The sequence below is a fragment of the Boleophthalmus pectinirostris genome, unplaced genomic scaffold (genome assembly GCF_026225935.1).
Source record: "Boleophthalmus pectinirostris isolate CB_2022bp ecotype Guang Dong unplaced genomic scaffold, ASM2622593v1 HiC_scaffold_22, whole genome shotgun sequence".
NCBI classification, from domain to species: Eukaryota; Metazoa; Chordata; class Actinopteri; order Gobiiformes; family Gobiidae; genus Boleophthalmus; species Boleophthalmus pectinirostris.
The window spans coordinates 23,709,875-23,735,616 of NW_026571190.1; the positions used below are offsets into that span (position 1 = coordinate 23,709,875).

The following is a 25,742-nucleotide window of genomic DNA, read 5'->3' on the forward strand; positions in this document are numbered from 1 at the left end:
AATACTATTCAGATAATTATAAAATTATGAGGCAAAGATAAAGTTTCACTATTTAACTTTTCTGGTGGAAGGTCCGTTACCAGCTCTCCATGGCGATGTTTTTTTGTTTTTTTTTCTCTCAATGGAGAGAAGCAGGTGACACCACCAGAGCTCAAGCCAAATCTGTTGAGAGGCAAGCCCACTCCCAGTGAGAATGCTTTTTATTAATAGAAAGACCTCTAATTGAATAGAAGCAACATAAATGTAATTCCATATGATGAAACTATTTAGACAATTCAGACAAATCAATAACATCTCCATAGAGATAAAGCGGACAGTGGACATCCCACCAGGGAATTTACTTAAAATAATGGTGATGCTATCAAAAATTATTTTGGGGAAGATATTGGGGAAGCATTGGGAAGGTAAAAAGAAGTTATACTTAGTTAATAAAACAGAATTACGTCAGATTTAATCTGCAGCAGATTAAGTCTGAGTGGTAAATTTCAGTCTATTACAAAAATAAAATTGTAATGTATTTGATGCCATTACAATAAATGGCTCCACACAGTAGGATCTGATAGGAGATGAATTATGACTGTGTCTGACATGGATTTATAGCAAAACTAAAATTATCTCTGTCAGCGATATTAATATTCTTGTGGTTGTTAATCATAAGAAGAGATAAGACAAATATCTTCCCAATGCTGTATTTTTATGTTTATGAAACTTCCTCATTCAATATTTTATGGTCTGAAAAGATGTCTGTATTAAAATGTGTTTTCCTAAATTGTGTTAAATTATATATTGACTAGAAATGAGCAAACAAGTTCATGAATTCAATGCAAAATAAACCCAATACAATCCACCCTGCACTTTGACAAAACTTTACAAAGACGAGTGAGTCTAGAACTTTATCCTGACCTCTCCGGTTCCGGAGGGTGTGATTGAGAGGCGGATTAACTAATCAGAGAGACACATTCTTCGTTTGAGTATAAACAAACATGGCAGCTTATGTTAAATAAAAAGGAAAAAAATAACACAGAGGACTGAGAAACAGCTCTGATTTTTGCAGAATCAACAACCAAAACACCACATTATTTAATTCTTTATCTCAGGTATAAGAAGCTATATATTTTGTTCTGAATATGAGAATTTTCGGGCAGATGTTTTTCACTCTACAGACCAATTTGAACATAATGTAGAACGGCTGGTCAGGTAAATAATTATGCTCTTCAAATATCTCTGAACCTCTTCTTCTTCTTCTTCCTTTTTTCAGATTGTAAATGGACGTCTGCAGTACAAGTTTGACTGCGGCAGTGGCCCGGGTCTGGTCTCCGTGCACAGTGCTCAGGTGAACGACGGCGAGTGGCACAGCGTCTCCTTGGAGGTCGACGGGAACTACGCCAAGCTGGTTCTCGACCGGGTCCACGCTGCATCCGGTACCGCCCCGGGGACCCTGCGCACCCTTAATCTGGACAACAGCATCTATTTTGGGGGCCACGTACGTCAACACGCACCCTCCTCCTCCAGACATGGACGTAGCCTGCCCCTAGCTAACGGTTTTCGGGGTTGCATGGAGGCGATCAGTCTGAACGGTCAGGAGCTGCCTCTGAACACCAAAGCGCGCCGGGCTCACGCGGTCCTGGAGGATATGGTGGACGTGGCCCCGGGATGTGCCCTGGTCCCCCGCGGAGAGCTGCTCCAGTAACCCCTGCACCAACGGGGGAACCTGTACGTCTCTGCCCAATGGAGGTATGACACATTGAGATTAAATGTCATCCCTGAACAGTTTTAAATAGTCGATATTGCACAATTTTCTGATCTACTTTATAATATCCTCATCAAAGTAAGTTGTGTTGTTTTTAAACTTCCATACACCCTCACTAGAATCGTTTGGATCATCTTTACTGCATAAAAGGTAGCTGGTAACCTGAAAACGACTGCTTCATGACATCATAAGGTGGAACAGAGCATTTTAACCATAAGCGCCACAGTTACTAGAGTTATATTTAAAGTTGCTAAAGACCCTATTTGAATTACTAGCTTGTAAATATGACAACAAAAAATAAACAGTTATTTAAAGATATTTGCAAACACTGCCTTTCTTGTGTATGGTATTTTTACATGCATAATTCCAATACAACTCCACTCCTTTGACTTCACCTGTTTTTATGGTGAAATGCCATAAGATGCAGGTTTGTTTGAAGTCCCTTTCACTAATAAGTCACTGCAGTAAAATCCACTTTTCCACTCCTGTTCCTCATTATAAACCTGCTTGTGGTTCAAGGTGCATGCTCCCCTGGTCCCCCCGAGCTCGCTGTGTAACATCTGCAGGAAGTGCTCAAGACTATTAGCACCAAACACTTGTAAAGAAACTGTGTAGACTATTACAGGCAAATAAATTGGTAACTTGCCCAGATTCTGAATATTCATCAAATTATTAATTTAATAGTGTATAAATTACCTAGATTAACCTGTTTTATGATTTATATTTATATTTATTTATATTTATAATTTAGCCTAAAACAAGAAAATATATCTGCTTATGGGGTAAGAACAAATTCTTAACCTTGACAGTGACACATCATCAAGCAAGAAAAAAGATGCAAGTTATATAATAAACATTACATAAATAAAACAAAAAAATACCCAAAGTAAGATTAATAGTTCCAATTTCTTTCCATGGATTTTAGAGTGAGGAAAAGTGAGACCGTTGCCTTAGCAATTAACAATTGAAACCCATAATAAAAGCTACTTGACTAATTCTGGCAAAATTATTTGGTTTTCAAGCTGATCTTCTCTCCTTTTGAACAGGTTACTTTTGTAAGTGTCCGGCCTCCTTCATGGGTGCCCACTGTGAGATCGGGATCAGCCCCTGTGCCTCCAACCCCTGCCTGTACGGGGGCACCTGTGTGCCCCGTGCCAGCGACTTCTACTGCCAGTGTAGAGGGCAGTATTCTGGACAAAGGTACATAAAAAAAACCTTTTCATATTTAAAATCACTATACTTGATTTTTCAAATGTGGAAAACAGAGGTAGTTCATTTTAAACGTTTTGCAGTGGTCCAACGTTATTCCTCACTTTAACTGATTCCTTTATTTAACTGTATTCCGAACATTTACGGTAGCACTTTTCAAATTTCAGATGGTAAAATTGAGTTTTTCTATCACACATCAATGCAAATAACAACTAGAATGCTAAAACAGCATGCTAGTAGACACTTCCCTTTATAAAGATTGACATGACTTTTTGGGAGTTTAACCCTGGGCCGTTTCATGGCAGCTGAGGTGCTCTTCATTGGCTGTCTTGTTCTGATCTCAAAGTTAGTAGCTACTATTTTAGATACTAGCTTTAGTTGTTTTGTTGACTTCTTAAGAAATGTTAACTAAGAACATACTTGTAATATATCACTAATACTGTTCTTTACCTAGGTGCCAGATGGGTCCATACTGCAGAGACAACCCCTGTAAGAACAGTGGGAAGTGCATTGACAGTTTAGATGGTCCAGTTTGTGAATGTGAAGCTGGCTTCCAAGGAGAGAGGTATGTCTATTTGTGCATTATTGCAACCATAGCCATCATCCCAGCATTAAGTCCTTTCAAATGTGTGTGTTTTATGTGAAATAGCCAGTTAATTATTTCAGTGACAATAAAACAACATAGTGGGATCTGGAGCAATTTTATATCACATTTTTATACAGGGACAAGAATACGGGGTGAAATGTTTAGCTTAAATAACAAACATTCATTAAACCAAATATCTAACCTAATCTTCTCATAGTAAGATTAATATTTTGAATTCAGGTGATTTAACTTATTTGGACATTTCTTTTGTCTATAACTGGTTATTAGAGACATGAAAAATTGTGACAATCCAGCTAAATAAAGGTCAATAAATATATTTTTCAAAACTCTTTGATCCCATGAACAGTGACAACAGACAAAAAAAGTTTAATCAGTGAGTTTTTATTTTTTATATTTAATTCAGGTGCCTGACTGACGTAGACGAGTGCGTGAAGAACCCCTGCTCCAATGGCGGTCAGTGCCACAACACCTATGGCTCATACAAGTGCAACTGCTCCTCTGGCTTCACCGGCCCCATGTGCGAGCTCCGCGCCGAGGTCCGCAACGACTTCGTCTCCACCTCCTGGAACATTGGCCTGGAGGAGGTCATCGGCATTGTAGTCTTCGTGACCAGCATCTTCATCCTGGTGCTCCTCTTCATCCTCATCCGGAAGAGGGCCTGTCGGAGCAAGGCCAAAGCTGAGGACGACAAACCACCAGGGGGCTCCAGCATTCCTCATTCGTTCCTCCACCGGCCGTATTTTGATTCCAAGCTGAACAAGAACATCTACTCAGATATCCCTCCACAAGTTCCGGTCAGGCCCATCTCCTACACGCCCAGCATTCCCAGCGACTCGAGGAACAACCTGGACAGGAATTCGTTCGAGGGTTCAGCAATACCAGAGCACCCAGAGTTCACGACCTTTAACCCTGACTCAGTGCACGGCCACCGGAAGACAGTAGCCGTGTGCAGTGTGGCGCCCAACCTGCCCCCACCCCCTCCATCCAACTCAGTGTCAGACAGTGATTCCATACAGAAGCCCAACTGGGATTATGACTATGATGGTAAGTGCACAGTGATATTGTGCTGTATCAGTATCAAAAATTTGGTTTTGCATCCATTTTGAAATACTGTAGGGTTGTAATGGTACACAAAAATCACAACTCAGTTCTGAGGTCACGGTTCAGTTCATTTTTGATACAGTATGGGAACAAAATGCAAAACCGTTTGCTTGTTGTTTATTTGTGTTTATTAAACCAACAATTTGTTTTGATATTATAAAAAGGGGAAAATAAAATAAATGCAAAGTGCTGCTTGGTAATACTAATAAGTTCAATAAAATATTCTAATAGCAACAAATAGTAAAAAATTAATAAATATTATTTAAAAAATTACTTACTTGTAAACAGTAAACTAAAACTTTTGAAAAAGTAAAGCGCAGCACTAACAGTTCCAGCATGAAGTTTTACTCCGTCTTCATATTTTGGTCAGAAAAAAACAACTTGTCCACATTGGGGCACGACGACTGTAGTATTGCAAGGATTCACATGGTTTGGAGGGACATAGTCAACGCAGGGGGTAATTGTTGTCAAAGCAGCCACCGTAACTATGAAGCACTGTGGGAAACAATGCCATCCCAATCACAGATGAGTTGCTTCGTGAATATTAAAGAGCCGAGCCTTCCATATAGCTGTACGTGTAGTGGCAGAATGTAAACACACACAAATTGCACGAACTCACTTGCCCTGCACTGAACCGAAAGTCCCATATCGGAACGGTTCAGCACAAATACATGTACCGTTACACTTTACACACTTAATTGTTTATATTCTAGTTTATCTCCACATATTATACACACTTAAGTTGAGATAATGATCATGAGCCTCTCAGTGTCTAGTTAAAAAGATTTATATTAGAGACATTTTAATTCAAAACTCATTGATATCTGTGTTGGATTTTGATATTTACCATAGCATTACTTGGTATTGCATCAAAACAAACTACCAAGGACAGACAATTGAGAGACAGTTCACAATCAGGAATGTTGTTGGATGTGAACCATGTTTAAACAATTTCCTGTGACCATCCCAGTCAGTTGTTTCTCTGTCATGGGTCAGCATCAGAGTAAGAGAAGGTGACAGGGATTGACACACTGGAAAGCTCAGACATCAGACTTGTGATAGCATTTTAACTAACACTGCATTTTGTATTCCAGCAAAAGTGGTGGACCTCGACCCGTGTCTAACCAAGAAACCAGTGGAGGAGAGTGCGTGCCACCCATACAACACCCGCGGGAGCATGTCCGAAGTCCACTCCCTCAGCTCCTTCCAGTCCGAATCCTGCGATGACAACGGTAAAAACTCTCCTCCTTCTCAGAATTCAAAATAAACTAACAAATATTGAACATTTTTGACTACTATAACACACCAAGATGCATTTTCAGTCTGCTCTTTTGAACGCTAACAGTATTTCTTTGCATGCTCAGAATGGACAAAATGGTAGCTGTGGGTCACATCTCTTTCTCTTTCTCTCCTTTTTTTTTTTGTTTTTGTTTTTGCTGCGGGGCTAAACCAGCTCCCATATGGATTAAATCAGTCCACAGATCCAGGACCAGGTTTTAAATAGGGTCTGGCCTGTAAGTTTTCAGTCACTACCGCGACAGACGGAAGCAATCACCACATGTGCTAAGTGGTTCTCCCAGGAAAAGAAAATGGATGCACTAGTTTGATGGCTTACTCAGGCAGCATTTTTTTGTTTATGCATGGGGTCAGAGCTGTTGTTTTAATTATTTCTTTTTAAGCATGATTTTTATTCTTTTCTGTCTTTGTTTTTTGTTTGAATTATAGTGTCAGATCTATCAGAGGGATTTTAAAAGCAAACATGGAATACATTTCGGTATATGTGTTTGTTTTTTTGTTTGTTGTTGTTTTTTGTTTTGTTTTTGTTTTTTCATTTATAATTTCATTGCTGTCTGAGTTATTTATTGCTACTTAAGACAGGGGGTCAATAATGGACCGTGGGATTGGTGGATGACACAGAAATAAATAATGTACAAGTAATGACTAGCTTTAAAAATATTAACTTTCACAAAACAACCGAAAGTGGTGACTCCTTCAGTACCATGCAGTCTCATTGGCTGTAAAACTGTTGATTAAAATGAGTTTGCCTAATGATCAAGATCGACTGAAGTTAAGATTTTTGGCACATCCCTAATTCTGAGATCAAGAACGGTCACCCACTGCTTCTGACAGGTTCCCCGGTGACACAAACTTAAACCATATGTCAGATACACAGAACAAATCTGTTTACAAGGATCATAAAGTCAGCAGATATTATTTTAAGACAATCACTTGAACAGCCTGTTTCAAGTTGAGCAAGTCCATTTCCCTGGTCCAGTATTCCTCCTTTGTCTTCAAACTCCACCATCTTCTTATGTAAGATCTTAGCAAGTCCCATGCTGCTCATAAGTCATCCAAAACATATTGAACCACACGTTGGGTCATTTGTATACAGTGCCCATTTCCTCCTGTTGCTGCCTTCCCTCAGTGAATAATGCCTTTTTTAAGTCTCTGGGGGAAAACTGGAGTGATTGTACCATCTGTAGTGTGGACAGCACCCTGTAGCATCGCAGTATGTTCATGTGAAGTGTGATCCTCCACAAAACAAACCCATCCGCCTCCTGCTGTGAGCCCCTCGCTCTCCCCCCCTCCAAACATCGCCTCGTGCACAGTCTACAAAGAAAACATTCACTGTAGAACAACACTGCAAACATGAATGGCTACTGGAGTTTAAATAGCTGGAGAGTATTAATTTTAACTGGGCAGTTTTGAGTAAAATAAATGGAGAAAAAAAAATCACTAAATTCTAGCTGGTTGGAAATTATCTGTTAGTGAAAAATGAATAATTACATAAAAAATACACAATAATATAATAAGATATTTGTCTGTACTTAGTTACAAGTTTTCTTTTTTCAATTTCAGTAAGACTTGTGAAGATATTTTAAGTGGATTTAAAAAAAAAAAATAAAAATAAAAATACTTAAATTCTGTTTGGACTTGGAATAAAATATAAAATATATTTCAACCAATGAGAGAAATTTTGAATTTAGTCAAAATATATGACTATTTTGTTTTACTTGGAATGAAAAAATAAGATGAATTTAAACCATCTTGACTGGAATCACGTAATCTTGTAATATATATTTCCACAAGTCACGTCATTTAGATCTATGTTAAATATCCTGAGAACTACATGGTACATATTCTCTATTCTGGCCGTTTTAATTCATGTAGCCTTTTATTTTTGCAGTGAAAAACATTATCAGTCCGTCAGCATCCAGTATGTGGGACGTGTTGCTTGTTACCACCATACACCCTGTTGTAGTACTTTTGTTTACACTGAAAGCATTGTCACTAATGCTGGATACTTCCCATCTTCTTCCCCTTCTCTCACAAGCCTCCATAGTGACTGTGATCCACCTTGTCAGCTCCACAGTTGACACGGTGGACAGAGAAGGTATTACATCATAGAGACGTGGCTTTCATGTGCTTGGAACAGTCGTGGTCGTGCGAACGTGACGTGCTAAATGTACAGCAACTGCCATTATCTTAGACTAAAGAGTAACTGTGTAACTTTTCTAGTGGAAGGTCCGCCACCTGCTTATCTCCATGGAAATGTTATTGCTTTGTCTGGAATGTTCTGCAGTATAGATTAAACCTGTCTAGCACGAGGGGAAAAAAACGCAGGTTATTACAATTCAGATCTGTGGAGAGTCGCCCCTGTTCACAGAGAGAATTATTGTATTTTTTAGAATGAAAGGAAAAAAGAATGTTCCAAGCAAAGCAATGCACATCTCCATGGAGACAAGTAGTTTGTGAACCCTCCACCAGAAAAGTTGTGCAGTGCACCTTTTAATATAGTACTGAAAAACACTTGATTTTCAAATAATTTATGTTATAATTTATTTGGGTTTTATTATTATTATTATTATTATTATTATTATTATTATTATTATTATTATTATTTTATTTTTTTTTTTTTTATTACAAATTTGAATGTATAATTTTTTTTAGTTATTATTTCAGTTTTTTCCCTCTTTTTTTTTTTTTTTTATAGGAAATAGTTCAAGAAAAAAGTTATGTAAAAACAAAAAATCACTTAAAAAAATACAAATTAAATACAAATTTGACCAAGATAAATATTTGGATTTCTAACACATTTTTTAATGCATAGAAATAACTTTTTTCAGTGTTTAAGAAAATGGCAGCATGAACAATATTTTATTTTTCATCATGGAGTCAGTGCTTCTGTCATTTCCATTTCATTTATTGGCAGTTTTCTCTTGTAGATTCTATAAATATGACATGTTGTTTCTCTCTCTTCTTTTCCTCTGGCCTCCTAAAGAGTCTATTTTGGCTCATAATCTCAAGAATCCAACAGGTGAATTTGTCATATTGTTGTGTTAATCCTGTCTCCCCTCAACTAATCTAATTTGCGTTTTTGTGTGGAGAAGCTTCTATGACCTGGCAGTGCTGCTGTAAAATACTGTAGGAGTGTAGGCTTTAAGATGTTCAGGACTCATGGTTTAATTGATTCATAGCCATTAAGGGCTTGATCAATTAAAAATACTAACAATTAATAGTTATATAGAAGTGAGCATATGTAGAATTATCAGATTTCCTGGCATTCCTGGCATTAAGCTTTGAGACATCTTGTTTTTTTATGTTTCTAATTTATTTAATCACTGTTGCATGGCCATAGCTCAGTCACAATGTTCTATATCAATTTAATAAACTTGTTTTGACTCGCTGATATTTTTAAGTTAACTTTTGTAATTGTGTGATGTAGTCTCCTATAAAATGATAAAACCCCCATGTTAAACCCAAGATTTTATTCATGTAATAGTGTCTAAATGTAGCTTAAATGTTACTAAAAACATGTCCAGAAGATTACTTTTTAAACATTTTCTATCTTACTAAAAGCAGTTGATGGGACTAACTGTCAGTCTGTTGTGTTGTTGTATTTGCTGTTGTTGTGACCTTTTATTTTTGCATGGTGTGAGTTTGAACCTTAACCCTAATGTCTAAAATACCTGTAGTTTGGTGCAAATAATGAATGTGTGTCTGTCGCCTAGGATACCACTGGGACACGTCTGATTGGATGCCAAGTGTTCAACTTCCTGGAATCCAGGAATTCCCGCAGTACGAGGTTGTGGAGTCCCCGGCCCCGCTGTACACCGACCCCAGCGCCATAGACACGGACTACTACCCGGGCGGCTTCGACATCGAGAGCGACTTCCCCCCGCCGCCCGAGGATTTCCCCCTGAGCGAGGACCTGCCCCCCCCTCCTCCTCTCCCCGAGTACGACACACTGAGGCCCCGTAACCTGGAGCACCCTGTTCCTAGAGAAGCAGCCTCTCCGGGGGTACGGCAGAGACCAGCCCTGCCGCACCTCTACAGCCTCAATCAGTATCTACCCCAGCACTCCTACCCGAGCGACGGGGGTGAGGCGGAGGGCCAGGGCACCTCCACCTCCGCGGGCAGCACCCCTCCCCCCACCATGGCTCCTCTGCGGGGGGGCTTCTCCCTGGACTCCTCCGTCGCCCTGGACAACGTGTCTCTGTCCCTGTACGCGTCCACCGCCTCCTGCTCGGACATGTCGGCCTGCTGCGAGGAGTCCGAGGTCATGCTCAGCGATTACGACAGCGGGGAGGAGGAGGACGAGGGCCCCCTGGAACGCCTGGTCATCCCCGACTCCCAGCAGCAGCAGCACACCCAAGTCTGACACTGGATCCCAACAACCAAGTGCCTGAACCACAGCCACCGCGCGCTACACTCTACGAACTCACTATGCTGGATGGACTAGTCTAGAGGCGAGCGAGCTTTGACCTTTCGGAGAAGAAACGACTCTATAGAGAACATTTCAGATTTAGTTTGGCAATATGTCAGCTGTTTCTGGTTGCTACCACTGTGCGCCAGGTATGATCGTAAATATGTGGACTGTGGAAAAGACTTTATTATTGTTGTGCCAAAATCTATCCGAGGACGAACCTGGTCTTGCAAGAAAACATGGACAAAATCCGCCTAAAGAAGGACCCTGTTGTAAAGACTAGTAGAAGACTCCTCCCATTGCTTCACGTAGCTGTCTGAAGGATCAACACATGTTCTACCACACCAGACAATACAAAAATCATTCTTAGCAGTATCTTTTAATTTCTATGACTGAACCATGCAAATGTTTTGATATAGAGTCCTCAATTTCGATGTAAATGTTAATGTACAGTTTTGATTTCAAAGTCGACTAGGTTTTGTAGATATTCTATGCTTTTATTTTTTGAAAAGAAGAGTTAAATGGCGTGATCAGCCTTACTGTGTTCACGAATCATTGTAATAAAAAATAAAGAAGAGCGATGCTTTTCTGACGCGGTGTACTTGTAAGTCTGTGTCCCCCGTTCATTTCAAAAAGGGTCTTGAAAAGTGAACGACTGCATATTCTTGTCTTGTTATTTTTTTATTTGTTTGTACATTTTGACTTTGAAACCTCTTTATTTTTCCACCAAGAAAAACGGGACCCAATATATTTATAGTGCCGAGTTGTCCATGGACACGTGACTTTTTCAGGTGTCTATGTGTGTGTGAGCAATGCTATGGTCTTGTTAAGGTTTTTATGGAATACTGCCACAAGCTCACGCTTTCCTACTGGCAATAAATTATTAAAAAATAAAGCGCTGCCTTCTTGTCCTTCTGTATTTGCATAATAGCATAACAGTTTTTATAATAATCAGTTATCAACATTATACGATTTTGTATATATCTTGTGTAGATTTGTCAATTTTTTTTAAATTTTTTTTTGGTAAAGTTTATAATTTGACTTCCTGGTTGGACTTGGGCGGCAGATATGGCATACGTTGAAGTAATTCAGTAACTTTTACCTAGCAACCATAATGGTAACAAGCAACAAAACTTGTCTAAATCACACAATAGTTATGATTAGATATGTAAAAGTTAGGGATGTAACAATAACCGAAATATTGTATCATCAAAGTTCTCTCAATAATATTGTGGACCATCACAATATATCGAATTACAAGTTTCTTTGCTTAAATTAAGGGTTTTGGTGAGGGAACTACATAGACCATGATCCTTTGCTCCATTTCAGTGTAGACTACATGAAGAAGTAACATTTCTAAGTACCTTTAAGTCTTATTTAAGGCATTTTAAGAGGAAAAAGTAGCATATTAACAGTTTTGTTTGTCTCCACAAAATATCTCAATAAATATACCATGAGATGTATATCGTGAAAATATCGTACTGAGAGATTTGGATATTGTTACATCCCTGATCATGAGCCTCCCCACCATATCATGAGCTTTCCCATGATATCGCAATAAATATCGTACCGTGAGGAGCATACTGTGACGATATTGTATCGTGAGACTTGATATCGTTACATCCTGAATAAAAGTACATGACAACACCTCTACTTTGTTAAATAGTCTGTCAGAAACATGCCTTGTGCGTAAATTGTCTCAGTATTTTGGATTAAATTTTTTTGTGTTGATGACATACCCACTCTTACAGCTATTTTATTCATAGATAACAATACAAAATAGTTTAATGTCCTTATTATGTCCTTAGTCACTGTTGCTCCCATAAGATCAGCTGTCACAGAAAAAAAGTTAAATTTCAGCATCTTCTCTTCTCCTGGCACTGTCACCAGTCACACAGTTCAAGAATCTATTGACCTCCCAAAAATCACTTGTAATTTACTGTATGAAAAGCAATGTTTCCAAAGGCCAGATCTATTTTTGTGGTATAAAATTAACCTTTTTTTTATTACTTTAAATTTATGATAAAATGTAGTTGCTTTTGAAGTTTTCTAATATAGCAGCACTATTATATTTGAATTCTTTCATATGTATTTTAAAGTAGCTTTTTCCCCATACATAGACAGAGGGAGTTAAAGCAGTCTGAAATTTGTGCTGTTTAATCTCATGCTTGGTGGATCCCATTAGGTCTCAGAATGGCATCAGGTACTTTTCCATGATTTCAATGAGGTTTTTTCAGGTCCATAAATGCATTATTCATTACGTTATATGTGGACTAAGCTCTGCTCTTATAGCCTCATGTTCTGCTTCAGAGGCTTTCTTTATTGGCTTCAACACTGCTGTCTGGAAATATGTGTAGAACCCTACCGTGTCCACCAGGTGGCAGCAGACACCAATTCTTAAACACAAGCGTTGAGACAAGTTCTTCTCAACTACAAAAGTATAGACAAAATTTGGATGTGTTCATACATAAGTAACGTTTTATTGGTTGCACAAACATGTAAAAAGTTGACCCTTTATAGATATATTGTAAGCTTTGAATGATCTTAAATGTGTTCAGTGCGTGAACGAGTGATGTCAAAAATATCATACTGACAGAGATTCAGTTCTCATGAAAAAATATAAAACTTTCACACAAAAAATTGCTGTTTAAAAATAATTTTAATTTCAATAAGGTTTAGAAATTCATTGTTTATATTCTGGTTTATGGGCACATATGCCACATTAATCACTTGTGTTATTTCACTTTGTTTTAAAGGTGCACTATGTAACTGTATGTCTCATTGACATTACTTTGCCTGGAATGTTCCATTTAAATTACAAGAGTTAAAAAAAATACCTGGAAAAACGTTTATCCATTCTTCCATGCTCTGAGATGCCTGAGGACTTCCATGAAAAACATGAAGGGACATTTTCCCCAGCAGGAAGTTGGAATGCTGCTCCAATGCTCCTCTGGATCAATACACAATTACAAGTGGTAATAATCTAATTTAAACAGAACTTTGTCTGACTGCACTTTTCTTAGTGAAAATGTAACTCTTAGGATAGATTTTTTTTTAAGGAAATAATATATATCATTCCCATATCTGAAGGAACAAGGTAAGAAACAACAAAAAAATATTCAAATGGTTGAGTATTTTGTCACTTGTAGACCCTGGGATGCAGAATACACTCTTCTCCAATACTTTATGAAGATGGTTACAATAAATCTCACTAAGTTCAGGTGGCTGTGATTGACAGGTACATTATCAGGAACATACATGATCCATCCAGATTAAAAAACAGCATGGTGAAGGGACTGATATCCCTCTGTATAAAAAGTACTGAGATATATCATTCTGGACCTGCCAAAATGGGGAGGAATAATCTAAATGTTTACTCAAGTAAAAATACTGTTACATTTTAAAATATATTACATACTCAAGTAGGAGTAAAGTCTGAAAAAAAAATTATTAAATAAGTAAATCTAGTACTACCCACCTCTGTCTCTTACATTTATTTATTTTTTTTGTTAATAAAATGACAACAATACACACATGAGCACATTTCCTGGTTCAGTGGGCATGTTAGCCTATTTCAGGAATATTCTTGGCTGTATTTCTAACATTCATTTTTTCTTGAGGTGTGAACACTATGATTTGGCTCTTGGAGATTAGGTCCTGGGTGGAACTTGAGTGTAAATCTCCAGAATGTTTTTGTAAGATTCTAAACTGGGCTGCCTCCTGATGGGACTGTCTGAGCTGTTAAGTTAAAAATGTTTGTGACAGAGAGACACATTTTTGGAAAATGAGCTACTCTTAATGTTGGACAAATGACACTTTCATAAGCTGCTGCTGCTGGAATTGAACCATCCAATTGACATTCCAGTTATGAGAGAGAGAAAGAGATACATTATTGATTGCAAGGGAAATTCAAGTTTTGCAGCATTTAAATTGTGCCTCTCAGTGACCTTTGTGTCTCAGCTTAATGGGAGGACCGGTCAGGGAGGCTCAGCAGATCTGTGGAAGAGACAGAAGTTCCCTCCTCTGTGTCCTGCAGCATCACAGCAGTGTCCGGGGGGCACCAGGTGAACACAACAGGAAAGATCACACTCTTTGTCTGCTTTGGTGTATTTCCTCTGGAAGGTCTTCTGCCACATTTGCTTCCACATACAGTGTTTAAAAAACTCTTTACAATCTTGAGTGTCCATAGCTAGATTCTCTGCTAGCTTCTTGCACAGTCTCCATGGATATGGGAAAAACAATTAGTTCATTTCACACAAACCAGCAGTCTCTTACTTGTGTCCTTACATGAGCTGCTTTTCTTAGCTAGTCAAAAATCCCATGACACAATGTTAAAAAAACAAAAATGTCAAAATCTGCGCAGTGTGTGACTCACGTGCCACAAAAACACCACTCTATACCCATTTATAGACTTTAGAGCAGTCTTAGGTTTAAGCCTTCTGTCAAGAAAACCGAACATGTTACCATAGACTTCAATTTAGATGTCTGACCTCTGAAGCCGTACTTTATTTTTTCAAGGTCAAGAAATGACTTAAGATCACTTGGACATTGCAATTGCAGTTGTTGACTTCTTTTCTAATAACATTCACCTTCAGGCGATCGGTGTTGAAAAGGAGATAGAATCCCTTTCATGACTCATGTATTGATTGGTAGAATTTCAAATACAGCTCGTTCAACAGAAGGCCTCCAAACTAATTTCCAGACTATCTGCAAGATGTTTACAAATGGCTGACCAGAAATGTTTTATTTGAGGATATGACCAAATCATGTGTGTCATGCTTGTGGGGGCCATTGTGCATCTGTTACATTCGTCTTTCACATCAGAATATATTTTCCAAATCTTTAATTAGTATAATGACTATGGTGGACAGTCGTACATTGTATCAGTCATTTTTTATTTGTGACAATACACTCTTCCAAAAATCAAAATATATAAAACAATATTTGGCCCTGCTCTACCAGTTCTAAAAAAAAATGTCTTAGACTTGGCCCTGAATCTGTGACAGGGCAAGGGCTGGGCTGAATGTGTTGTTTTTGTGTTTTTATATTGCTTTAAATTGTTTTATTACTTTTAACTTGTGTACCTCCCCAGCCCGTAACCCAAGGTCATATGACGTTTTCCCTCCAATCCCAATGTCACGTAATCACTGCACCTACACAGTGGCACGAGAAAAGGATTTTAACAGCTGAAGTGATTGGAGCTACCGGGAACTCCGGCCCAGGAAGAAATCTCCCATAGAGCGCAATGCATTTTTCTGAAATCAAACTGCCCGTGTTTGATTGACAAGCCTTCCACAGCTTTCAAGGTCAGATTTTTTATATATATTTTTTTTATCGATGCACCAATGAGCACAGCCCATTGAAAACAATACAAAGCCATCTTCCAGATTTTATGATAGTTCTATTGCAGGAACAGAACTTGATGTGACGGACAATAGGGAATGTGATGGTGTGGGTCAAGACAAGGAATATGGAGACCCGTCAGATGAGTAGTCGGACGGATGGAGCCAGGGAAAACTGACCACAACAGAGAGAGGAACATCAGCAACAAGACCTGGACGAGCATCACAACACGGTACACCAGCAGCGGCAGAGTGGGAAGCTCTGCCCTCTGTGTAAGTAGTAAATACATGTTGTAGTGACGCTCACATGTAGTAGGGTTATGGCCTGAGGGTGGTGTTCATGGCAGGGATGTGTTGGTCTTTTTGTGTGTGTGGTGTTGCGGCCAAGGGGACGCAAAATTGGTGTTCCTCCTGGCTTTTATTGCTCACACCTACACCAGCTCTCATTTACAGTTTTAACCCAATAGCCCTTCAACCTCATTCAGCCATAACATATTTTATCCAACCCTCCATAACATTCCCCTGTGACAAATCCATCAAGCACATGGCGCCAAAAGGAGGAGAGCGAGGAGGAGTGGTGTTTAGTTTTACTTGACCACATCTCCACTTCATTAAGTGTCTGGACCCTGTGTGCCCCATGGATCTGAAATCTGCCCACTCATTCATATCCAACAACGGCAAGTACACCCCCGCACCCACCTTCAACCCCCACCCACCCTCAAACAGCACCCACCCACCATGTTTTCCCCAGAATGTCCCAGAACCGTCTGATGTACTTAAAAAGGACCGTTATTAACAGTGACCCAGCTCGGACCGCTGCCCCAAAAATGATCCTGGGCACAAGAATGCAGACAATGTGGAGCTGTGGGAGACAAAGGGACCAGGCTGGAGGACAGGTGGGGGCAGACAGGGGAGAGGGGGCGTGGTCTTGTCCTGGTTTGAATGCCAGAACACACACTCTCACCATTCCAGTGGGGTGTGATGCTAATTGAAGGGACTGCTCTGTCTGAAGCTCTGTTACTCAAGTTAGACCTTTAATCTGACCAGGAAGAACTGATTCACGGCTGAAAATACGACAGGCGAGCCAATTTGTACTGGTAACTAGTTTTATCCAGCTTTAGTATTGGATTTTTGATAGTTTTGACAACCCTAATTCCAAGCGAATCAAAATCATCTCCATGGAGTCAAGCAGGTGGTGGAGCCTCCAACGCAGAAGGTTACACAGTGGCCCTTTAAAGCACCATTGCCTTATTATTGTTGATTGTCTGCTTTTTGACTCAGAACGTCTCTCTTTTGGAAGTTTACCACCATCAGTTAGGCCTTGTAGATATTTTAGGCTATTTTTTTCAGTCTTTTTAGAAAGGTGAAAGAAGACGTACTATGCTTTCTCAGGTACTCAGGTCTTAACACACTTTCCAACTTAGTTCGAACCACATTTTCAGTCACCTGTTTTAATCTTTAACATCTCCGCATCTCATCCCAACCTCCTCATTCTTCATAATCACACATTCCAGACCATAATTTCCTGTCGATAAACCCACATCTTCTGCTCCGTCTCTTGCGTCATCTCCGGTTGGACTTTCGCCATCATCGCCAAAACTTCTTAATTCGTTTAAATGATGCTTTCCTGTCCCGATTCCCATTGAGGTCAGAGGGATCTATTGTAACGAAGTAGCCATTTTGCCGCGGCAGTGTTACAAATGAGCCCATCCATATAAGGTCTTGGAATGAGTTAGCGGCGCTCCTCACAGGGTCAGTGCCCAGCTTCCAAATGACACTCCAATGCATGATGAATGGTGGTCTTTTTTCAGAAGCTATTATTTGAATTATTGAGCTGGTTTAATCAATGGTGGGAGAGCTCTGAGATGCCTGAGGACACCTACTGTTACCTGCAGAGTTCTAATGAAGGGCTTGGATTAGGGCTGTCAAAAGTATCAAAAATCTCATGATACTAGATACTCATTCAGGCAGGTATCAGTACTAAAATAGTCACATTCACAGGACAGAAATGAACCTTTCCTGAATAGTTTTAGGATGATCTTGAGCTGTATCAGAAGTATAAGACCACATAGATTAACATACGCCCGCAGACCACTACCTGGACGACTGAGGGATTGCACAAATATAAGAAACGTAGAGTAAAGTAAAGTAATATGATTTAATGCTGTCTAAATAAAGAGTGAAGCAGGAGACCAGACAAGAAAGGTGTCCATTGTCTTTTTAAACAACTTGCAAACAATTTGGCAGTTCATAACTCTTTCCCGACATTTATTAAGTTGTAAGAAATACAGATCCACTAACCCACAGATTCGTGGTTCAATACCAGCTGCCACAGGTGAATACTTGCATTTGTTCTTGGGCAAGACACTTAAACCTCAGTGTCTAAGTGGTTCTTCAATACAAAGAACTTTTGAGGTAGATAAGCAAGCATCCATCAAAAAATACAGCATTAAAAATACTAATAAGTATTATTATTTGTATAATGCTGCTGTTTCTACTGGTTTATTGGTGTAATTTGGAATTGGGTCAGCAGCATAAATTTTCCATCTGGCGGTATGCTGTCTTAGATTCATAGAGCAAATTATTGTGTCCTGATTGTGTCTATGGTGATTTATGGTTAGGTACCCAGTGCACTGTTAGTCAATAACACTCATATGGGTTGACCAAAATTAGGAGTCAGTTGATGTATATGTGTTTTGCATTTGGCATTTCAAAAATCTGTCAGTCAATAAAGCTATAATCGTCTTGACAAGTTTGACCATATTGACCTTACTCTGTCTCACTCACTTTTGCCTCTGAATGCTACAAAACCACATTTTCATTGGGGTGGAACTTCTGCTTAAGCAGGAATCCCATTCATTTTAATGGAGAATTTGAGCTAAAATATGCTGTAAAGTAGGTTAATTTATGTAAAAGGTTCAATGCTCAATTGCACCAACAAGTCAACAAAGCACTGATTCTCTGGGAGGCTTTAAACCGTTTTTTAGGCCGTATAGAACTTCTTTGCTGTCACGATTGGCAGCCCCATGCAAAGAATTTGCTATATTACAACACAAATCTAAATTGTAACAGTATTAATTTGAACTGCCTCCCATTTGTTTTAAATATTATTGGCCTATACAATGTTGTGATGTAAAACCTGAATGATGATGTGATGCCAACCACAGCTTCAGGAATATATAACTGAATTATCATGCATAAAACTTCAAAAAAAAAAAAGTTATAGTCTTGGAATACAAAGATGATAACAAGCCTACTATAAGTCCATATAGAACTCTGCCTCCTCTGAAACAGTATTTTCCACACTATATGATGCTCCCAAGGCACAATCAAAACATGATAACGGTGCATCTCCATGTCCTACACACATGCCCTCGGGTGCCCTGATGAAATTAAATGAAAGCACTTTGAGCCGCAATGGGATGATAGATTTTTCCATTACACTTCCAAAATAGGAATTTTTATTGGGGTATTACACCCGGGCCATATAAAAGTTTAAGTGGGAGTGGGCCACTGGAAGGGTGGGGGGTGGTCATCACTTTTCAACATTGCACTTATCTGAAGCAAGCTGCAGGGACAGATAAGACCACAAGGGGGAGACACAGTATGGTGAGTCAAGCAGAGGCCACACAGTGAGGTATTTGGAATTTAAAGATGTTGTATCAGGGTAGTGGTCGCTTTTTTAACATGCATTTTCTTTCCACTTTCTTTAATTAGATAACGTTTATCATAGTAATGTTTAATAATAATAATAATAATAATAATAATAAAAAACTCAAATAAAAGCCAAACTGCCACATAGACATACATACAAACTTGACTATTATTTGGCCTGGATGAAAAGTTTCATAGAGAGAGGGTAGTTAATTTCTCTTCTATCAACATTACACATGGTTGTTGTGTCCTTGGGCAAGACATGTGACTCTGTTTGTCTGATAAAATAATGAGTTCAATTGCAGTAATGTGTTTGGTGATGGTTGGAGAGGTGCAAAGGTTCAAGGTTGTATGGTAGTACCTATAGGCTGATTTGTTTTACAGTGAAAATTGAATTGACTTCTCATACATGTATCACTCAGGCAAAACAAATGCCTTGAAGTGCTACTTTTCTGTCAGTCTATTCCCTGTCGTACCATCGATTGTGATGAAGAAGATTGTATTTTGTACAGTAATTTCTGAAAATGGCTGCTTGGAGGGTGACTACAAAGATTAACTAGATGAGTGTCAAAACATATTGACACTCTGCCCAATGCACAAAGGCGTCAAGAGAAAACTAAAGAAGACATATGTGTCTGTACATGAAACCCAAGCACTGTCCAAAACAAGAGTAAAATAGGAAAGTAAGTAAAGAAAGAATGGTAGCTGTCAACTTTGCCCAGCTTTATTTTTTGTTTCTTTTTTCCTTATAGCATTCATATTTATTTTGATACAGACAGGCCATTTGTGTTTCTGATTGGCTCATCCACATGTCGATCACCTGAAAACAGAGAAAATCACTCGGGACAAATTATATCTTCGTAAAGTATTGAAGAAAGTGTGTATTGTGGATCCCACGCAACCTTGTAAGAGTAATATTAAGTCCACTATTGTAAATCTAGCAGATCACTGTAATAACAAACAAAATATTGTATTTGTTTTTACAATGTCTTATAATAGATTACTGTAGTTAGTTATGACCACAGACCTAGATTTGAACTTGAGATACCATATCTGTCCCCACAGCAGTTAGAACACAAACTAATAAGAATGATATAAAAAAAAACAACTTTATTTGATCCACAGTGTTTGAACTGCTGTTGTGTACACAAACAAAAAAACAAGTAATGTGTTTTATCATTTTAAAATTACATTGTGTAACTTCTTGTCCCCTTGTCAGAGCAAGCAAGGACAGCAGTGCTTAATATTATTGCTTTTCCTTGAATTTCCTCAATAAAAAATTATCTATCTGCATTGAGAAGATTAGATTACCATAGCTTTAGAAATTATAATAACTGATCAAATGCAAGATTAATGCCATATTGTGGAATATTCCTGGAAAAACAAACAAAACAAAAAATTGTCCAAGCAAGTGGCGGACTCTCCACTAGAAATGTTAGACAGCATACAAAATATTGAGACTAGTGCTTAAAATGTGAAAGAATAAAATATATATTAATTTTATTTAACTTTATTAAAAGAATTGCGATGCATTTTACTACAAATCACATTGGCATCGATGTTAAAGAAATTCCATTTCCATTTGTTACTGGAACACTACAAAAAACTTTGACTAATTTGCATAGTACTATATTAAAGGTCCCATAACCAATCATTCGCCAAGTATTTGAGCAAAATGTGCCTACAGGTATATTGTATAAGTGGTCCTTGAGGTCAAAATAAGTCAGCTGTGTACAAATTATAAAGTGTTTTATCAAGAACAACACTGTTAGCATGCTAGCTGTTGTTACCTTCACCATCATGACTAAATGATGATGATGAGGAATAATTAGCATACTGTGAATTCATAAGGTGAGGAAGAAACTTGGACCAGTTAAAATGAACTAGTTCTGTTTTTCATGTTTTTAAGACAGTATAAAATAAGTATGTGCGTGTGCGTGTATGAATGCAGTGGTGGAGAAAGATGAAGGACCTCTCTCCGACTGGGATTGATTTGCATAGGGTGTTGTCGTCTCATAAATGCGTCACATGCAGAGTTCACCACCGGGGGAGCCCTCACTTTCACAGGACTAATAATGCGTTCTTTTCTTTTCTGTTTTTTCTACAGAGAAGTAATCCGGGTCTATTTAAAGACATAAACAACAGCGCGATGGTTCAACTGGAGGTCTGCATAGATTTAGAGTCGACTCCTCTGACAGGATCATATAATTCTGTCTGAGAGTCGCACAGTTGTTGGGTTATTTTCAGTTTCAATATGATTATGGTACTGTAACAAGTTAATGTTGCGGCACATGATTATGTATTATTTTTTGTATTATGGCTTCTTATTTCACCAGTACCACACTAATTACTTTAGCACTGAGCTGGTTGTCATGTAACATTTCCACAGCCTAGACTAGGATCATATAAAGACTATAATAAGTGGACTAAGTGAGTGTAATGTCACCCATAGCATTCGGCTCCAGTCAAATGAAGCTCATCGAGGCTTGTAGTTATAGGGACAAATTTGTATTCAGGTTTCATATTTAGAATTCCATATTATTTCTACCAAAGAGCCAAAGCAGAGTGAGGCTGTTGAAGGTAATGCCCCAGGGAGAGGACGCTTAGCAGCGCTGTCAATCAAATGTGTATGTTCATATCTTTTATATTATTATATCATTTACTGACAAAATAGCTAAATAAAAAGCCCAGGATCATGTAGAATGGGTTAATACAAACATTTTCAGGCCAAAATGACTGGTCTGACAGCAGCAGTTACAGAGAAGGGGGCAGGAACAGGTTTTACATCTGCCATGTACTTGTGGAAAAAATCAAATAAACTTACAGATGGTAGCTTTAACACCTTAACGTCAGATTTTATATATATAAAAAATAATAATAATTAAAAAATAAAATAAATAAATAAATAAATATATATATATATATATATATATATATATATATATATATATATATATATATATATATATATATATGTTTTTGTGTTTTTGCCTTTCAGCAGATGGTGAATTAAACTGAGATTATTAATTTGACATGACTTTAAAATCATTAAAAAAAAAAATAGAAATTTTGGTATGTTGCAAATTTGTGACAACTAAACAAGTGCTTGCCAGAGGTTCCTAGGAAAGTCCTGCATATGCACTAACCGGCACTGGGGGGAATGCAGCCACTCTCTCAGCTTATATCTTGATTCAAAAGGTTTGTTGTATATTTGTGAAACTCGGCGTTAAGTAAAAATTAAATACAGCGACTATAAATAGGGTTAGTTTTTTGTCACAGATTGAATTGATTAATCTTTGCCTTTTTAATTTTATTATTTTAAGTTCTTATGACTATATTGTGTCCTGAAAATGTGTAATTATCAATGGTTAATTCATATTCATTTCATACAGTTTCATTTCAAACAAGACCTGAGTACCGCTAACCATACCCATAGCAATTCAATTATCTTGAATTGTATTCACTGGTTTCAAAAGTACTCATCATTTTAAGTATTTTTTCCTATTCAAACTATATAATTTTTTTTATTTTTTTTTTATTGTCAATCACTATGGCAACAGTCTTAATTTTTCATCATTCTGAAACCCATGGACTGAGGACTCTGCATGGAGAGCGACTTGTAGTTGGTGTGCGGTGTGACCATTAACATGTAGTTTGAAGTGGAAAACGCGACTCTAACCTTCAGATTATTGATGCAGCATCTTAAAATCAACCTTTTAATGACCCTTGCCGATCGATAGAGCAGAGGCTGGGGGCGCTAAGAGCTCCAGTCTGTGGACTGTACAGTTAATGTACAGTCATCAGTGAAGCACAGACTAATCTTAAAGGTCCCATATTTAGATTTCTCAGAATCAGAAGTTACGATTGCTGACCAAAATTCACAAACCAGGAATTTGCTTTAGCGATATGTATATGTGACATAAAACAATGAACAATTATTAATCAAGAATGGCAGGGCAAACAAAAAATAATAATAATTCCCCCAGAAGAAATTTTTTTTTTTTTCCCATAGACTTTCTAAAAAAAAAGCCTGAAAGCTTGCTCAAGGCTAATCAGCTGTCTGGTAACTAATGACCACAAGACCTATATTTTAATGTAAACAGTAAAAAACTGTCTGAAACTTTATAAAGCACTAAGTTATCAAAACTTTTTGCACAGTCTTGTTTTTCAATTGTGCTTTTTGAACTTAAAACAATCACGCTATGGATATTAGTTACCACAGTTACCTGATTAGCCTCTGTTGTACCTTCAAACTCTTTAATTTGTCCAAAAGTCTTAAGGAAAAATGTACAGAAAATTTACCAGACTGTAGCCTCATGCCTGGGGAGAGTGGTGCAAATAATGCATTTGTGAGACAAGGCCAATGAGGTTTAACAGACTAACTGGAGATGTAGCAGTTGGTCCACAGGGAGAACAAGGGGGAAAGTACACAGCCCTGTGAAGACCCTCATGGTCTGATTGTCCAAGACATTCTTCCTCAGCTGCATGCCCCAATTCTGGTCCTTCAGGAAGTCTGTTTGAAATGTTTGAAATAAAACTAACCTTGCATCCCATGAATCGTCTCATGTTGAGGGACTATTTTCTCAGCAGCAGCAAAATTTTACTTTGCTGGTAAGACAGGTGCTAGGTGATATCAATCCGCCACTGCCAAGATTTTATCAGGAAGTACAACTCACTGCTGCTCAGACATAAATCCTTCAAATGCAAGGTTGGTTTTACTTCTAAAATTCAGCACAGACATTTACATCGACAGTCTGGTGTAATAACAGATTTGCTTCAGGTGTTTTGCGGAGTGGGTAAGACTGTTTTTAGTGGCAGGCTAACTATGGCCATTGACATGCACTAGCCTAGCACCAGTGACCTCTGCAAGTACAAGGACTGGGTGTAGTATTTAAAAAAGTGTCTCCACACGTCTCCAACACTCTGGCTCACTAGGAAAGGAGGTCCTATGTCCAAAATTCCAGACTGTCCCTTTAAGTCCACAAACAGGATCCTGGCATAGGTTTCCTTTGAGTCCAGATGCAAGGCAAGTTTTAAAGATGCAGTATGTCACTTTTCTGGTTAGGGTCCTCCATCTGCTTGTGTCCATGTAATGTTATGGCTTTGTCTGGAATATTGACTTGCCTTTGCAGTGTCGCCTTCTCGTCTCCAAAGAGATGGAAAAGATTATGATAATAATCTCTAATGTATGTATAGAACTCTTCCTCTCGCTTCTAAACCAGGCATCTATTCCCATGAGATGAAAGAAACATTTCTTTAACATTTTATTTTTAAAACTAGAAAAGTGACACATAACTATGAAGAAAAAAAATAGAAAAAGCAACAATTACAAAAATTCTTAGATAATCTGTCTCCAGTTTCCTATACAATGGACATATCCGAATCACAAGCGCCTGTGTATCCATCATCACCGCGTTACCGTAGAAACACATGCTGAACTTTGGAGGCTAACCTGCCGCATGTCTCAAGGCAATCCACCCATGCTTTGAAGTTCACCAATTTTTCATCACGCCTCCAAATTGTTCAAAATGTGGGTCACACTTCCAATTTGACTACATAGCCAGTTATCAGCATGGCAAAAAAAGAAAAAAAAAAAATCTATATTCATTTCTCATTAGTCGGAGAGTTTCTGGCCACGCTTTCATGTTAACTTTCAATTACAAGCAGCCGCAGGTAAACAAAGGTGTCAGATTGGGGTTGGAGTAATTTGTCAGCGCTGCTTACGAGCGGTCCACGGAGAGACTGTTGTTTTTTAAAAGAGATATTTGTCAGTGAATGGAACTCTCCTTGGAACACCGAATCAAGTCTGTCTTACTAACATTGCTGACAGATAGGTCAAATTTATTACGGGCCCACAGCTGAGAGCTTCACTGCTTTCAATTACTTCCATTGCTGCGAGAACTATTCAGTGAGACTTCTGTACTGCTGTGATGTACTCTTCCCAAGCTTTTTACTAAACATTTTATTGCACTAAAGGCTACTGATGATTGTGGAGTTATACAACCAGATTAACAAGGACTCATTCACCCCCGTACCTGGAAGCACAGGTCTTAAAAAGCATTAATAACAGAACAAGTTAAAGCTAATAAGAATTAGCATGCTTTCCACACACTTCTTGATTACTGGACAACAAAATGCTTTATTAATTAGATCCAGACAGCACGCAGGGGACTTACTTTGACCTCAAGAGCTGCTTATACAATATGTCTGTACTGGGGCAAGACAGATTTTGCTGAAATATATGTGGAAAAATGTAGTACAGGGCCTTGAACACACACACATTCAATCACAAATGCAAACAGTGAATTCAGGGAGTCAAGTGTCCACAAATAGCAGAAAAGGAGCTGCTGCTTTGTTTGTTTCGCAAAGTAA

At 38.3% G+C, this 25,742-nt stretch overlaps 1 protein-coding gene across 1 annotated transcript in view; it reads left to right on the forward strand.

The window, feature by feature from the left end:
• fat1a (FAT atypical cadherin 1a) overlaps positions 1–11,263 on the forward strand; it is a 99,339-nt gene extending 88,076 nt beyond the window's left edge. The window contains 7 exon segments of the mRNA XM_055158265.1: positions 1,259–1,665; positions 1,667–1,734; positions 2,797–2,950; positions 3,414–3,524; positions 3,970–4,610; positions 5,762–5,899; positions 9,680–11,263. Coding sequence (XP_055014240.1) covers positions 1,259–1,665; positions 1,667–1,734; positions 2,797–2,950; positions 3,414–3,524; positions 3,970–4,610; positions 5,762–5,899; positions 9,680–10,329 — 2,169 coding nt within the window. The 3' untranslated portion in view covers positions 10,330–11,263.
• Positions 11,264–25,742: the final 14,479 nt, after the last annotated feature.